At 45.1% G+C, this 15,000-nt stretch overlaps 2 protein-coding genes across 2 annotated transcripts in view; both read right to left on the bottom strand.

The window, feature by feature from the left end:
- The window catches only part of LOC310788107 (heparan sulfate glucosamine 3-O-sulfotransferase 2-like), a gene marked incomplete at both ends in the record, with an annotated part of 22,360 nt that extends 16,407 nt beyond the window's left edge, over positions 1-5,953 (bottom strand). The window contains one exon of the mRNA XM_083649609.1: positions 5,451-5,953. Within this exon, the coding sequence (XP_083505735.1) occupies positions 5,451-5,953 (503 nt within the window). The remainder of the gene's footprint in view (positions 1-5,450) is intronic.
- LOC310787811 (inverted formin-2-like) lies at positions 155-2,812 on the bottom strand (the record flags this gene model as incomplete). The annotated part of the gene is made up of 1 exon (XM_083649289.1): positions 155-2,812. One exon carries the CDS (start codon positions 2,810-2,812, stop codon positions 155-157), a length of 2,658 nt encoding a protein of 885 aa, XP_083505415.1.
- Positions 5,954-15,000: the final 9,047 nt, after the last annotated feature.

Raw genomic sequence — 15,000 nt, 5'->3', positions numbered from 1 at the left:
TGTGATTTGGTCTATAACAAAAACATTAAATGTGACTTATGGTTTAAATTAGGACTTTGAATACGCTGGGACATGAACACAGCTTTCCGCTGTGAAAGGCAAGTGTTTATGCCCTCCATCCACACCGACCACATCATCCTTACTGCCCACCATGCTATTTCAATAGTAACGACACAACCACCTGCCAATTGCACACAAATCTGTGGCAAATTATCCTCATCATCCTGGAGATGAAGCCTCGGATTCCCGTCTCTGTGTCCACAGAGTCCACAGCTGGAATGGCAGCTGGAATAGCTGCAGCTGCCACCTCTGTGCCGTCCCATGAGGGAATTGCCTCAGTTATGGCAGCGGCCACAGTGGTTTCACTGAGAGACTCACAGCTGCTCTTGTTCAGCCTGGGGGCTGGCTGTCCACCAGACGTGCCAGCAACAGAATCCGGTTTGTGGGCAGGTTCGGTTCTGGTTGGTTCTGATGGTTTGATCTCCTCTGGCTCTTTGTTCCCACTCGACTCTGACATGTCTTTTACATTTTCTGCATCTCCTGCTTCATCAGGCTTGGCGGACTCTTCCTCCTCTCGTGCAGGACTTCCCTCTCTGGTCTGGGAGTCAGGAGAAGAGTCTAGCCCGGAGTCTGGATCTACGCTGTGGGTGGGGTCAGCCTTGGCGTGGGGCACAGAGGGGACGAGGGGGCCGGGGGTGTGGATCTCTGAGGAGCTGACGCTCTTAGCTGACCCCAACTTGAGTGATGTTTCAGTGGTGAGAGCTCTAGCGTCCCCTGCCTCTAGAACGTCTGCAGGTTTTGGGGGTTGTTCCTGCTTTGAAGAGACAGTCTGCGGTTCCTCTACAGCCAACGACCTCTCCAGCATCCCATGTTGATCCAACTGTCTGCTGTTTCTGCTCCTGTCAGCCGGGGGCAGACGGCCATTGCTCCTTCTGTCACTGTGCGGCTTTGTGTTCCTCAGGTTGAAGCCATTCCTGATCTCACACAGTAGGTTGTTGATGCTGCCTTCCCCTCTCTCTCTCCACTCACCGACATTTCCGTTTTCTCCTTTCTGACATTTCCTCTTCTCCCCCTCCTGCTGCTTCACCCTGCTCTCTGCCCGCACTGCCTGCTCCTTCCATGTCTGGTTGTCCTTGATGGCTCTAAGGAAGGCCACTCTGAAGTTCCTGATGGTACTGAAGAGTTCCTGCAGGCTGAAGCTGCTGCTATCCTCACACAGATACACCGCCAGCTGCTCCCTCCTGTCCTGGATGGAGGCCAGCAGCTCTTCCAGCGGCCCGCAGGCCCCCAGGCTGTCCTGGATAGCAGAAAGGTATTGTTCCTTCAAGTCCTTAGTGGAGGAGCCTGCCACCTTCTTCTCAGAGTTTTTCAGACGTTCAATGAGAGAGATGGCTTCAGACTGGATGGACTCAAGGTTCACACTGGCAGCTTCTTCACAGACCTCCAAATCATCTGACAGGTTCAGCAGGTCAGGGTGGTACTGCTCTAACTCTTCTACAATGTGGTGAAGGAGGGTGATGCTGAATTTGTTGGCTTTGGTCTCCGTCAGTTTCAACAGACTGCTGATCATAAAACCCTTGGCGTTCCCTATATGACTTCCATAGTTGAGAAAGTTTCCAACATCTAATATGAGTTTACAGAAGCTGCGTAGCCGAGTGCTCTCCCTCAGACTTTGGCAGGCTCGTTCCACCAGATCTGCTTTGGGCTGCAGCATCCCCAGCACACAGCTGCTCTCCTCACACAGCACCATGCACTCTATCCTCAGAAGGTAGCATGGAAGAGCCAGCAGTAGAAGGTAAAACTGATCAACTCCATCTAACTTCTCTCTCCGGCCCTGGTAGGCCTTCAGATTCTCTACCTCGTGTTTCTCTGGCAGCAATTTGATCAGCTGCTTCAGGACTTCCACGTCAAACCTGGACCAATCTCCTTTCTGGATAAGAGACACAAACTCCTCATGGGAGCATTTCAACCTCTTCAGGAAGATGTTGAGATTGAGGTTTTTCTTGGCATTGATGAAAGAAATATCTTTGGCTGTGGTTTTGGTCGTAGTCTTGGTTACAGGAAGTCTGAAGAGTTTCTCAATGCTGCAGTAGTCTGGTTCCACTGCATCAGACGGAAACATCCACACGGAGTTACTAGCTGTCACTCTGGATGTTAGTTTGTGCCAGTTGAGTTTCTTCATACGGTGGGTGGGGCAGGGGGCAGAGATAGGCGAAGGGCCACGAACCACCTGGGCCAGGATGATGTCACCTGCTCCTCCCATAGGAGGGGGAGGAGGCGGAGCTCTCATCCCAGGAAGTGGATAAGGAGGCGGAGCTCCTATCCCAGGAAGTGGAGGAGGAGGCGGAGCTCCCATCCCAGGAAGTGGAGGAGGAGGCGGAGCTCCCATCCCAGGAAGTGGAGAAGGAGGCAGAGCTCCCATCCCAGGGAGTGGAGGAGGCGGGGCTCCCATACCAGGAAGTGGATAAGCAGGTGCATCTCTCATCCCAGGAAGTGGAGGAGGAGGCGGAGGTCCCATCCCAGGAAGTGGAGGATGATGAGGAAGAGCTACTGCTGAAGCGGCTTTGCTTGGAAGCTCTGATTGGCTGGCAGGACTGTCTGTCAGCTGTGTCTGCACCGCTCTGTCGATGGTTCGAACCCTGGGTTTGGCTGAGGCGCTTGAGGGGAGGAGCCTCTCCAGCAGACCCTCGGCAGAGTCTACCTGGTCCTTGTACAGCAGCGTGACGCGTTCGGCCAGCAGCTCCAGAGCCAACAACATCTCCCTGTCTGAACCAACCAATAGCAAAGCTCTTGCTCTTGGTCCATCGTCCATGTTGTTGCTACAGGTTCAGACTTGATTGGCTGTGCTGTGAGTAAGTCGTCCAATAACCTCAGCAGAGAAGGATTTATGACATCTTCAGTGGCTATGACATAATCAGTGATTTATGACATCACTGATGATGTCACTGATGATATTATACTGTGACACCATCAGTTGACATCAGTTCACAGGACATTGTCATTGTGACATCATCAGTGATTTATGACCATCACTGATGTCACAGCCATTGCTCGAGTGACATCTTCAGAACCGTTGACATTCTAAACATACAATGCCAACATTTTGTTCTGGCGACTAGGCGAGACAAGAGACGAGTCAGTCGTTTCAGTTCTAAAAGTTCTTAGAAACAAGGAGTGTAGTGATCTTAATTGTGGAGGGGTGGAGGTGGGTGGGGAGGCGTGGGTAATATACTGTTTGGTGCACTAGGCTAATTGAATTCATTAAAAGATGCCCCTTGATGACATCCCCCACTGCAACTGATGTGTGATTAAAAAATTGCCACAGTAAATGTTTGAAACAAAAACAACAAAAAAGTAAAATGTGTATTTAAACCCGTGCCTGAGTCAAAAGGCAGCATTTTACCTAAATCCAGTAACTTTGGAGGACAGTTTACATTATTCAATGTTGGCACAAAACATCTTGTAAACTGACGAACATTACATTAAATGTAATAGAATTGGACAAGTCAAGTCATTACGGTACTTATTAAAAGGTTACAATCAGGCTGCTGAGAGTATGACTTTGCAAGCCAAGGTGGAAAAAAACTTAGCTTGTGTGCCTGAGGATTTTGAAGTGAAAAGGTTGAGGCATGATGGGCAGGTACTCGTATACATGAGAATGAGGTGGTTCCTGCAGTGCAGCCAGAGGACAAATCTCATCACTCCTTCCCTGTTCTTGGAAGCATCCCTGTGTGCCTTATCCACAGTGTGTCCGTGTGACTGGAGTGCATGTGGGCAGCTCCACCTTTCAGAAGTCATGTCACACTATATAGCAGTGGTCCCCAACCGTTTTGGCCTGTGACCCCACTTTGACGTCACAAAACTCAAGTGACCGCAGACATTCAAAACACAGACTTTCCCCCTCTCAAATTAATGTGTTTTCAATCATGTAATAGTTTGTAATATGTTGCAAGTAAATGTTCAATTTAGACCACATTGGCTATTTTGTAGACAGCAGCCAGAGGCAGAATAGCCAGGACGAGCGACAGACATGTACGTGCAGGATATAAGCTTGTATTTACAAGGCTGCAAATTAATGCTGAACAAACAATGACTCAAGTTATTAAACAATGAATAATGAAAATTGAAAAAGAGCTAAGTAGGCTACAAATATGGGCTATATCTGTTAACACAGACCCCATAATAGGCCTACAGCTCGGTCCCTGCAGCATATCGCTGAACAGGCTACCTCCCTATTGAAGGAAGACTTTTCTATTAATACACATTATGGCCCTATGAAAATTATGTTTATATTTATTTTGTCATTTAGCCAATGCTTTTGTGAAAATGTAGGATCTGTTCAGTTACTAGACATGTCAAGCATCCCCATTTGAGGCTTGGGGTCCTGACCCCAAGTACACAATTTTGCCTATAACACAATTTTGCCTATACTCAATGAGGCAGTTCTCACACAGTTTTATGTTGAGTGGAACCTGGAAATGGTCTTTTACAAACATTACAATTTGACTTATTACATAAACAGCTTAGGTTGATTTTATCGATTCACTATGGAAACAAAATACAGACAGGATTTTGGTGCTTTTTTCAAAGGTAGGTGCTGGCTGGTTAGGCTACACCTTGTAAACTCCTCTGCCCTCACCAACTGACGGAAACATTATGTCAAGTCAAGTTTATTTGTATAGCACATTTCATACACAGATGCAGTTCAAAGTGCTTCACATGTCCAGGTGCAGCTTGTTTGAAGTATGATGCTGGTGGTGTGTGTGTGTGTGTGTGTGTGTGTGTGTGTGTGTGTGTGTGTGTGTGTGTGTGTGTGTGTGTGTGTGTGTGTGTGTGTGTGTGTGTGTGTGTGTGTGTGTGTGTGTGTGTGTGTGTGTGTGTGTGTGTGTGTGTGTGTGTGTGTGTGTGTGAAGTGATTCTACAGTACATCAGCACCATGGAGCTGTCCTTTCAGCACTGTGGAGTTTCCCTGACAGGCCCTCGATGAAGGAGAGAAAAACAGAATCAAACTAATGATATTAGTTCTGGCCCGCTGCCTTTGTTTGTGTGTGTGTGTGTGTGTGTGTGTGTGTGTGTGTGTGTGTGTGTGTGTGTGTGTGTGTGTGTGTTTGTGTGAGTGTGTGTGTGTGTGTGTGTGTGTGTGTGTGTGTGTGTGTGTGTGTGTGTGTGTGTACACAGTTAGTATAGTTGTTTGTCTGTCTGTCTGTCTGTCTGTCTGTCTGTCTGTCTGTCTGTCTGTCTGTCTGTCTCTGTGTGTGCAGTGACGTCCGCCACTAGGAGAGCAAATAAATGCCAGACTGCAGCGCACCGGCTGATTGGAATTAATGTACAGTAAAGACGCACGGGATTTACGCACAACACACAGTAACAAATGCAACTGTCTCCAAAAACACACCAAATACATTAACAGGACAAATATGCCTGTGTGTGATCAGGTCCTCTGTCCTCACCTGTACCAGTCCAGTCCTCTGTCGTAGTTTCTGTCGAAAAAGTGGGGCTCCGTTCCGAGGGCGCGCACATCTGGATGTATCCGGATGAACTCCAGCACGGCGCGCGTCCCCCCCTTCTTCACGCCGACAATCAGCGCGTTGGGCAGCTTCTTATTCCCGTATCTCTGCGCCATGCTCATGTTCTTCAGCCTCAGCTCCGTGGACTGATTGTCCGACGAGGCAGGGCTTTGACTTGACTCGCTCGGTCCTCCTCGTCGGGCAGCGGACTCCTTCAGCGCGGACCTGGCGTCCAGCGAGGCGCAGTCCAGTTTCTCCAGAAGTTTCTTGCCTCCTGCGTTCTTGTTCGGCGGGCACCTTTCCCTGTCGTAGCCCTGTTTTGTCATGATTGTGCTGCGACAGAAAATAATACTATAGCATAAATAGGTGCAGGAGAGAGAAACGGTGAATATGAAAGCAAATCGTGCGCTGAATCTGTTTGTAGATGAGAGGAACATATATGCCATGTCTCCATGGGTTCAAAGTGCTGCATGGTTTTCCATCGGGGTCTTCCTCCTCTCCTGGTCTGCGGTTGGAGTCTGGCAAATAGATTCCCAAGTCAGTCAGTCAGACAGAGAGAGAGGAGGAGGATGGTTTCTCGAAGGCATCAAGTGCGCGTATTAAGTCGCATTCTTTTTATAGACTGAACTGGGGAGAAAAACAGAATATATTATGGCCAAGGGTTGCCTCGGGGGAAAAAGGGCTCATGCAGTCCCATATAACAAAGTTTATTTTTAAGTTTGAGTGATGCAAGTGACTGAGTCATTTAGATCAATATTAAGCACCTGATGGTCCTATCTCAAACGAACCCCACGGGAATCTGCCGCCCCCCTCGGTGCTCCTGTCTTGTTGGTTGTGTGCAGGCTGGAGAGGGAAAGGAAAAGTCCACCGTGTCCTTCAAACTACCGATTGTTCTGTCCTCCGCCGGGAATTCGATGTTCAGCCCACCTTCTCTTTTACATCAATAAAGTTGTGAGGAAAATAGCCTACAGTTACGGCTGGAACAGGCTATACATATTTAATCAAACTTCTGACGTCATTCATATGATCACATTCTCCATGCGTTTTACCTTTTAAAGGAACATCCCGATTACATTTAGGTAGATTTTGTGGGAAATCATATCAACTTCCATGCCATATTCTTGTTGAGGCATTTGAGACATAATGAAAGGTAATGTTTCAAATATGCCTCAACAAGAATATGGCATGGAAGTTGCCATAATTTCATCTGCAGCACATGTTGAATGATGTCAGAACATTATACCAACATCCCCCTTACTCCCCCCCCCCCCAAAAGAGAGAGAGAAAGATGATGTACAGTGCACTTGCACAACATTTTAGTATTTTTTTTAAATATTGTCACTCATATTTCAGTTCAGTAAAAGAAAAGACAAACATTTATTTTTCTCTCTCAGAAAACAAACAGTGGGATGAGCGAAACAGCCGAGGCTCTAACAGTTGTCCAGACTATTTAAATCAGGAGAGACTCATTTCTAGTTAACAATGAAGTGTATTAACAATATTTTAATTACATGAGCATAGAGAATAGCAATGAGAATTGGCGATTAGACTCCATCATGACATTGCATGATTAGAAGGGGTAGTGCAGCCAGGAGTAGAATCGAATACCCCCTGTGGAGTCTATGACCTGGTGGTGGTGAAGGTGAGGGAACTCTTGGTCTTGATGGATAAGGAGTAGGTTTCAGAAGACCTCAGAGTGAAACTGGAGCTGAATGGGGTCGCAGTGGTTGCAGTGAAAGACACACAAGAGAGGAAAGCAGCCAGAGCCGGCCCTCCTTAAGCAAACTAAGCAGCTGCTGAGGGCCCCGCAGCCCCAGGAGGCCCCTGTGGGAAGAAGATGGCAGAGGTCTGGTTTTGACCAGCTCTCACACGCTTAATTTTTAAGCTAGAGCTGAGCTTCTAGACTGGTATTAGTGGCGGGAACTAGACATCCAGAAAAATAGGTAGGTACCACCAATATTAAGCTTGCTCCATGGTAGGAGTTTAGATAACCGAATAGTAATGGTAAAAGAGGTGGAGACTAAAAAGTGTTTTTACTTGTCTCTTAAATCTTCCCAGGAATGTTTCGAAGATCCAGAAGAAGTGTGTTCCATAAGGAAAAGGCTCTATATAATACAGTCTTTTTCATTGCATTAGTTCTAGTGCACGCCACGGTAACGAAAGTAGTCCAGCAGGGCTGTTCTAGTCCTCCTGTATGGATGAATATCAGAACAAAATCCAATTTGATCAAAGAGAATAGGGTAATTAGTAAAAAGGTATTATACCCATAATATCAATGGTCAATGGGTCAGCGTGGGGGAAATCCTCCCATTTCCCCCCGCGACTGCGCACACACACACACACACACACACACACACACACACACACACACACACACACACACGGTACCGGAAGTAAAGCTATCTATAGCTTTTTACTGTCATATTAGACTCCTTTTATTCTTTGCTGATAGAATTCTCTCTTTTTCACCCCGTTCAATTTGGTGACTTAATTCCACAGTCTACAGTACGCTTTTCTCTCACTAACTGAACCTGGTGTCATGGACATATTTTTTGTTATCTTGGTCTCTTTGTGTCGTTAAGCACTTTAAATCATTATCCAATTTTAAGGGCAAACATTTTGTTCCTGTTGCCCCCATGTAGCTTACCCAAAGAGGCATAGAGGCTGGATGTAAGTGGTTTTAAATGGTAGAAACCCCTGTCGTGTAGTGCCAAGTGCTCCACATGGCTTATGGCTTGAATATGACCGTAATTTACTTACACTTATTTTCATCACAGTAGGCAAGGCAAGGCAGCTTTTGTATAGCACATTTCCTGCACTGATTCAAAGTGCTTTACAGAGTAATAATAACATAAAGGTAAAAGTTTTCCAATTCAAAAGTTCAAAAGTACAGACAAGCGATACAAAATATAAAAGATGAAATTGGACTCATTAGAACCACAGGAGTCTTTACAGCCATGTGTGACATAGGGTTTAAGAGGTCCAGGCTCTGAAAGAGACAGCATTCAGTGAAAATATGTTACTCTAGCCTTTTTTTCTTTACATATTTCTGCACACTGTGGTGCTTAAACAGTCATGGAATTGTAGAAATTAGGTATGACAAGAAAGTTGAGACTCTTGTGAATCCAAAGAGCCCATTCATGGGTATCTCTGCTTAAAATAATTGCAATATAAATTTATATACACCCAAACCTGTCCTGCTTAGGGCCCCCAGATGTGCAGGGCCGGTCCTGAGAGCAGCTTTTAAACGTTGACAGCTACATGTAGAGGTGTGATAGGCTGAATAGGAAGATGTGGCTAACTCTGATTGGTTCAACATAATTGTTACCACCCCTAAAGAGCTGATATGAGTTGAGAGTGGAAAGAGGATGAGTAAATGAATGAGTGAGACACAAAGATAGTCTTCATGTCTGAACTTTCGCCTAACCTCCATTAGGGAAATGGGATTATCGGGAAGACGAATTACTCGAGACCATGATCATCAAAAAATAAAACAAGATAAGCTGCGTGGGTTCATTAAAGGGCCCATATTTTGCTAATATAATGTATTATTATTTTATTGTTGGCCTCCAGTAGAGTAACTTATTGCATCAGTCATAGTTTAAAAAACTCATTGTTTATCTTGTACTGGCTCTCACTGCCCCCTTCAGTTCACCCTCTGTCTGAAACGCTCTGTTTTTAGGTCCTGTCCCTGAACCCCCACCCTCTGGAAAATACTCCAGGTGGGCAGCGCGAGGAGTTTTTGCGTTTGCAAACTTCTGCCCAGAGAGCTATCGCTGTAGAAGCGACTGTCTGTCTGTCTGTCTGTCTGTCTGTCTGTCTGACTATCTATCTATCTATCTATCTATCTATCTATCTATCTATCTATCTATCTATCTAGATAAGATAGATAGATAGATAGATAGATAGATAGATAGATAGATAGATAGATAGATAGATAGATAGTCATGCATAACAGAAACAGACAGGCGATCTCTGCTATGGCTACTAAATTTGGTAGTTGTAAAACAATTATATCAACGAGCAACTGATTGTCAAAACGAATTTGACCATCGATGAAAAACATGACTTGGACATAAAGCAAGCTATCAATTGATTTATCAACATCCCCCTAGCTATCTACAGCTCCGCTAGGCCGGGCTGCACCCGGACATTTCCTTCAGTGGCTGGCCAAGCAGGGATTCTATTACCACGGCCTGCCATAACGTTACACCGGGAGCTTCACACTAGCTAATGTAGCTAGTTAGCTAACTTCCCAAATGCTTGTGACTATAGTGTGCCTCTCCTAGCAAAGGCTACACGGACCAAACCAAAATGAGGACTTGGAGAAGTCAGCAAGTTGGACTAACGTTACAAGTTCTGAAAATATGTGCCTTTCGTCATTCATCGGTTGTTCATGTCTATAAGGCAGCTGTGCTGCTAGGCTAAATAGCAAGTGCTAACGTTACCCAGCCGGTAAGTAACGTTAGCGCTTCCTAGCAGCACATTGGACCGATGCTGGAATGAGACACATATTTTCAGAACTTACCACTTCAGTCCTACATCCTGGCTCACTTCCATGTCGTCTCCTTGTTTTTGCGGTCTGGAATCCGTTATTCCATGAGACTACTACTGTTGTGTTAGTCCCAGACAGCCAGGCTAGAGAGAGCCTGGTGAGTGGTGACGCCGCCGCGGGTTACTGAAACACAGAACAGTGAAGAGAGGGGAAGGGTGGGAGCTAGCGTGCGCGCGCTGCGCGCCGGCCGGCGGCAACGCTTTGTTGCCAGGGTAACAAGTCCTTACTGACGTCACAAAAATTATGGTTCTCGCACAAAATCGCCATAAATCCATGTCATCTCGTCTACGAGAGTTCATAGGCGCGAGGGGTGGTTCATGGGGGTAACATTAAAACACTTTCACATTATTTATTTGAAGCTTAGCCCATGTTTAATATGACCATCCAAGATTGTAACAACATATATATGATACAAAATTAAGAAATGCATAATATGGCCCCTTTAACCTTTTTATCCTTATCAGTCAGTACTCAGAGGCAGAGATCGTGTTGAAGACACTTTATAATTTTCTTTTTTGCACTGTACTGTTTTGTAGTATCACTCCAAGATTGTGCATGAAAGATTGACTGTGGACTACAAGGACGCCCGCGTTCTTCCAGCTAGAATGAATGAGCCTGGCTTCAGAAGTTCAACTTCATTGAGGCAAAGAGAATTTAAAAAATGTCGGTGCATTCTTGCATTACCGTAATATGAATTTCTCAACGATTCTCTCAGTGTCCAATTTGGAAACCACTCCAGCCTTTTGCTTTATAATTTGCACAGTGTCTGCATGCGCGGATGAGTGATTAACACATTTTGTCATTTTAGTCATTTCTAATTCTCTTGGAACCTATTTCAAGGAGTTACGCCAGGGGGATTCCTGGGCGGTGCTAATTTGCAGTTAATGGTCAAAGTGTTCTAAGTTGGCAATCAGTCATGTTAAGTGACTTTTACAATAACCTCACATAGAGTAAAAGTATTTCATGTTGAAGCAATATGTGTTCCTAACCCCTCCCCCACCCCCCCCCCCCCCCCCCCCCCCCCCCCCCCCCCCCACACACACACACACACACACACACACACATGCACGCACACGCACAGGTGTGTCTAATGACTAATAACTAATAGAAAAGCAAAATAAAGGCAGGTGGTTGTGGCAGTACGGCCTGACCTGTCTCCCAGAGGAGCAAAGCCCAACTGGTGTTAGCGGGTGTTCAATTAACATCTAGACTCACATCAGTCAGTCTACACCATTGCATTGAAGGTTCAACTAAAACAGTCACCTTAATACAAGGACATAAAGTAACATGTCAGGACTCTTGCAAGCTCATTCACACAGCTAAATGGCTCTACAAAGGCAAATAATCCTACAGTTACTCTAAACCAGCAGCCAATGAACAAAAATAAACATTTGTACAGGAAAGATAACCTTTCCACTTGGTTTGGCTTCACCAAAGACGATGGGATTTCAAGCAAGACCGCCCAACTTCAACTCACTTCCTGTCATTTTGTCACATGGGTTTTGCCCATATGGTTTTCCACGGCCACGGCCAATAGGAGACTTTCGGCAGGTCTGAGTCTATTGGAGTCACGTGACAATTTAGGAGACTTGCTGCTACCATTTGTTAATTGGCGGAGCCTGCGGTGACCCATCTATAGTAATATCTATGGCATCACCAACACCATAAAGATGGAGAAAGTGCTGCGAGCGTGCCCCTCCCCAAAGTCCCACATGCTGGATCTGAACAAAGTAACAAACAATTGGAAAGTATCAACAAAGAGACAACCTGCAAAATAATAAAGGTAACTGAAACTAACTCATGGCTGTGTGTTTGCTTCAACGTACTCCATATGATTTGATGTGAACTGTAACATAATGCCAACACAAATAAACCCAGGAAGTGACGCAACGTTATAAAATAAATGGTAAATTAACTAACGTGGAAATAAGGTGTGTTGTATAAGGTCAAGTGGTGAGCACAGGAAAATTCACACCCACTTTGTCACAGGCCTCACTTTTGTGCACTCACCAGACTCAAGCAGTTTATTTCTAGTTTCTACATCATGATGTAATGTAAGCATGACCATGATATACTTACTGTCTTCCCATGAATTGGTTTCCTGTTACTGTAATAACCAATACACCAAATCAAAGTCTACACCTCCCAAAAACAGAAACTTGTGTCTGCTGACATTGCCAGCAAACTTACTACATGCAAATTACAGTAACCTCCCCTTTTACAAATTTCCCCCCTGGGACAATAAAGTTTATCTCATCTCATCTCATCATCTCATTTTATCATTTGAATGTTATTAGTGTTGGTAAAATGCCAGCTCTGCCTGCCTGAAGCTACGTGTTTCCAGCAGAGAACATTGTCACCAGCAACAACTCATCACCTCTCCTTTCAAGTTGAAATAAATGACTGAAGGTAAGCAACCTTGCCAAGCTTCTCCACAACACATTAAAGTTTTCTAATGAAAGAGCTTCCCATTCGTCTCTCCTCTTTTCCATTAAGGATATCTCAATCACTCACTTTTCTATTTAGTTCCATGCTATTCAGAGATAATAAGGTCAAATGTCACCATAATTAGGCAGTTGTCAAAACTTATTCCACCCACTCCAAGTTTTATGCCTACATGTAACTAATAAGTAAGCTTTTCTTTGATCTGACAGTAACCTATAAAATGTGAAAGTATAAAGTAGTCTTACAAATTCCTTCCTGATCTGTCTGGTAGATCAGATGGAGGCCGACATGACTGGGTGCCATCACAGTCCCCCTCAACCCATCCTATTTACATTACATTACATTACATTACGTCATTTAGCAGACGCTTTTGTCCAAAGCGACTTACAATATCACATTTTGTCAACAGTACAGAAAACAACTATGCAAACACAATCAATGACAGCTAAGATATTTTGATAGACTAGAGTAGCACCATGTAGGAAGTAGTTTGAGAAGGAATATGTAGCATGAAGCATTATTAGGTTTGAGAACGATTTTTTTTTATTTATTTTTATTAAAAGATGTTCATTCAAGAAGGGCCCAGATGGAGCCTGAAAAGGTGAGTTTTTAGTCCCGGCTGAAAGATTGGCAGTGATTTGGCCGTTCTGACCGAAGGGGCGAGCTCGTTCCACCATTGTGGGGCCCGGAACGAGAAGAGTCGTGATCGGGACGAGCGACTTTTGAGCCCACGTAGCGGTGGAGGAGCGAGGCGATCTGGACAGGTGGAGGAGCGGAGGGAGCGATGAGAAGTTTGGAACTTGACCATAGATTGACGTTTTTGTTTTCTTGTGTTCAGACATAGGTTTATAGATGTTAGTTATTTACCTTGACAGTTTCGACGAGTCGAAACTGTCAAGGTAAATAAATAACATCTATAAACCTATGTCTGAACACAAGAAAACAAAAACGTCTATGTATAAATGAAGACATGATGAACATCATTGAACTTGACCATAGATTGCAGATACGGAGGGGCTGTCATGTGGACTGCCCTGGCTGTAGGCCAGTACCAGTGTCTTGAATTTGATGCGAGCCAAGATGGGAAGCCAGTGAAGGTCACGGAAGAGGGGAGTGACATGAGAGAATTTCGGTCTATTTAATATAGCTGAGTGAACCCATCCAACAATAGGGGAGGAAATCCACTGTCAAGCCGCTGCTCCTGCGACTGGGCTGAACCGGGCCGGTAGCCACGAGTCCCAGACACATATGATGAATGGATGTGCCCGTCTACTGTATGTCACACTGTTTGTTTACGACTAATGCAGTGATTCATTTGTCTGAGCACATTTTTAAATCGTTTGTGTAATTTCTGACTAAACACTTGATTTGCCATCTAAAATTGTGTGCATAGCTGCATAGCCTTGTGTGTAACTCGACTCGGTGTTGCTGTATATCCTAATAGAAATAGGTCTAAATGTCAGTCAGTCTTCAGCTCATTGAGCAACACATTCTCACACACAAGTCGTCAAACTGTAAAGTTCGGTCAGGAACCCTTGTCGTTAGTTTTTGTAGGGTTGGGCATAATGGTTGACATGGGTGGGTTAGGCAATGGTCCCTCTGGTGGTTGTTTAAGGTTAGACACTGGAAGCCACTTGGTTGATAGGGTGTAGCTGAATAGGAGCTGGGCCAGTGCCCCTTCTTCCCCAAAGGGGCAGGGTGGTAGCCCCTTCCCCATCCATTCACCCTGGCTGGAGGACACTAGTCCAGGGCTCAACACAATCCATCCATGCTCATCAACCAGCCCGCCCCACCGCCTTGCCCATATCGTTGATTTATAACGACAGGGGCTGGCTTTCTCTTTGGAAAATAACAACTAGGGTTCCTGACCAAACGTTACAGTTTGAACGTGGGTATGAGAATGGGGGCACGCACATGTTTGTTGGCCTGGGGATTTGGCTCCCAATGGAAAAACAGTGGCCCTCCTTGTGTAGCAGTAGAGCCTATTTCACACCCTATACTGTAGCCTACTGTAGGTGCATTGTTCTTATTATTTTTTATATGATTAAGAAAAAAGTTAGCACCTGCTGTTAATAATTAAGCTCCCCCTTAGTGCACAAAAGCCTAGAGCTAAAGGTCATTGAACAGCAGGCAACCTCTCTCCTTGCCAACCAGTGTCAGCTAATTGCTGCTGACATTTTGCCCATGTTGTTCAAATCAAAACAATTTTGATGTATCGATTTCTTTATTGTTTCCCACAAAAAAGGGACATGCTTGAGAAATGCCACCCTCTTGGCCATCCGCTGAGCATCTCAATGTTCACTGGAATCTTGTCACACAGTTTGCTTTGATGCTGCTCAGCAGTTTTCTGAATACAGCAAATATCTGTGATCCTCCTGTTTGTTTGCATAGATAGATGATCAAGGTCTGACATTAACACCCACAGATATGGCAGCCGGCGGGAAAAAGATCCAAACCTGCCAAGATGCATCCCCAAAATCAAAATACTTATAC

Source organism: Poromitra crassiceps, assembly GCF_964638095.1.
Source record: "Poromitra crassiceps genome assembly, chromosome: 13".
Lineage (NCBI taxonomy): Eukaryota > Metazoa > Chordata > Actinopteri > Beryciformes > Melamphaidae > Poromitra > Poromitra crassiceps.
This window is presented reverse-complemented; position numbering and strand designations above follow the sequence as displayed.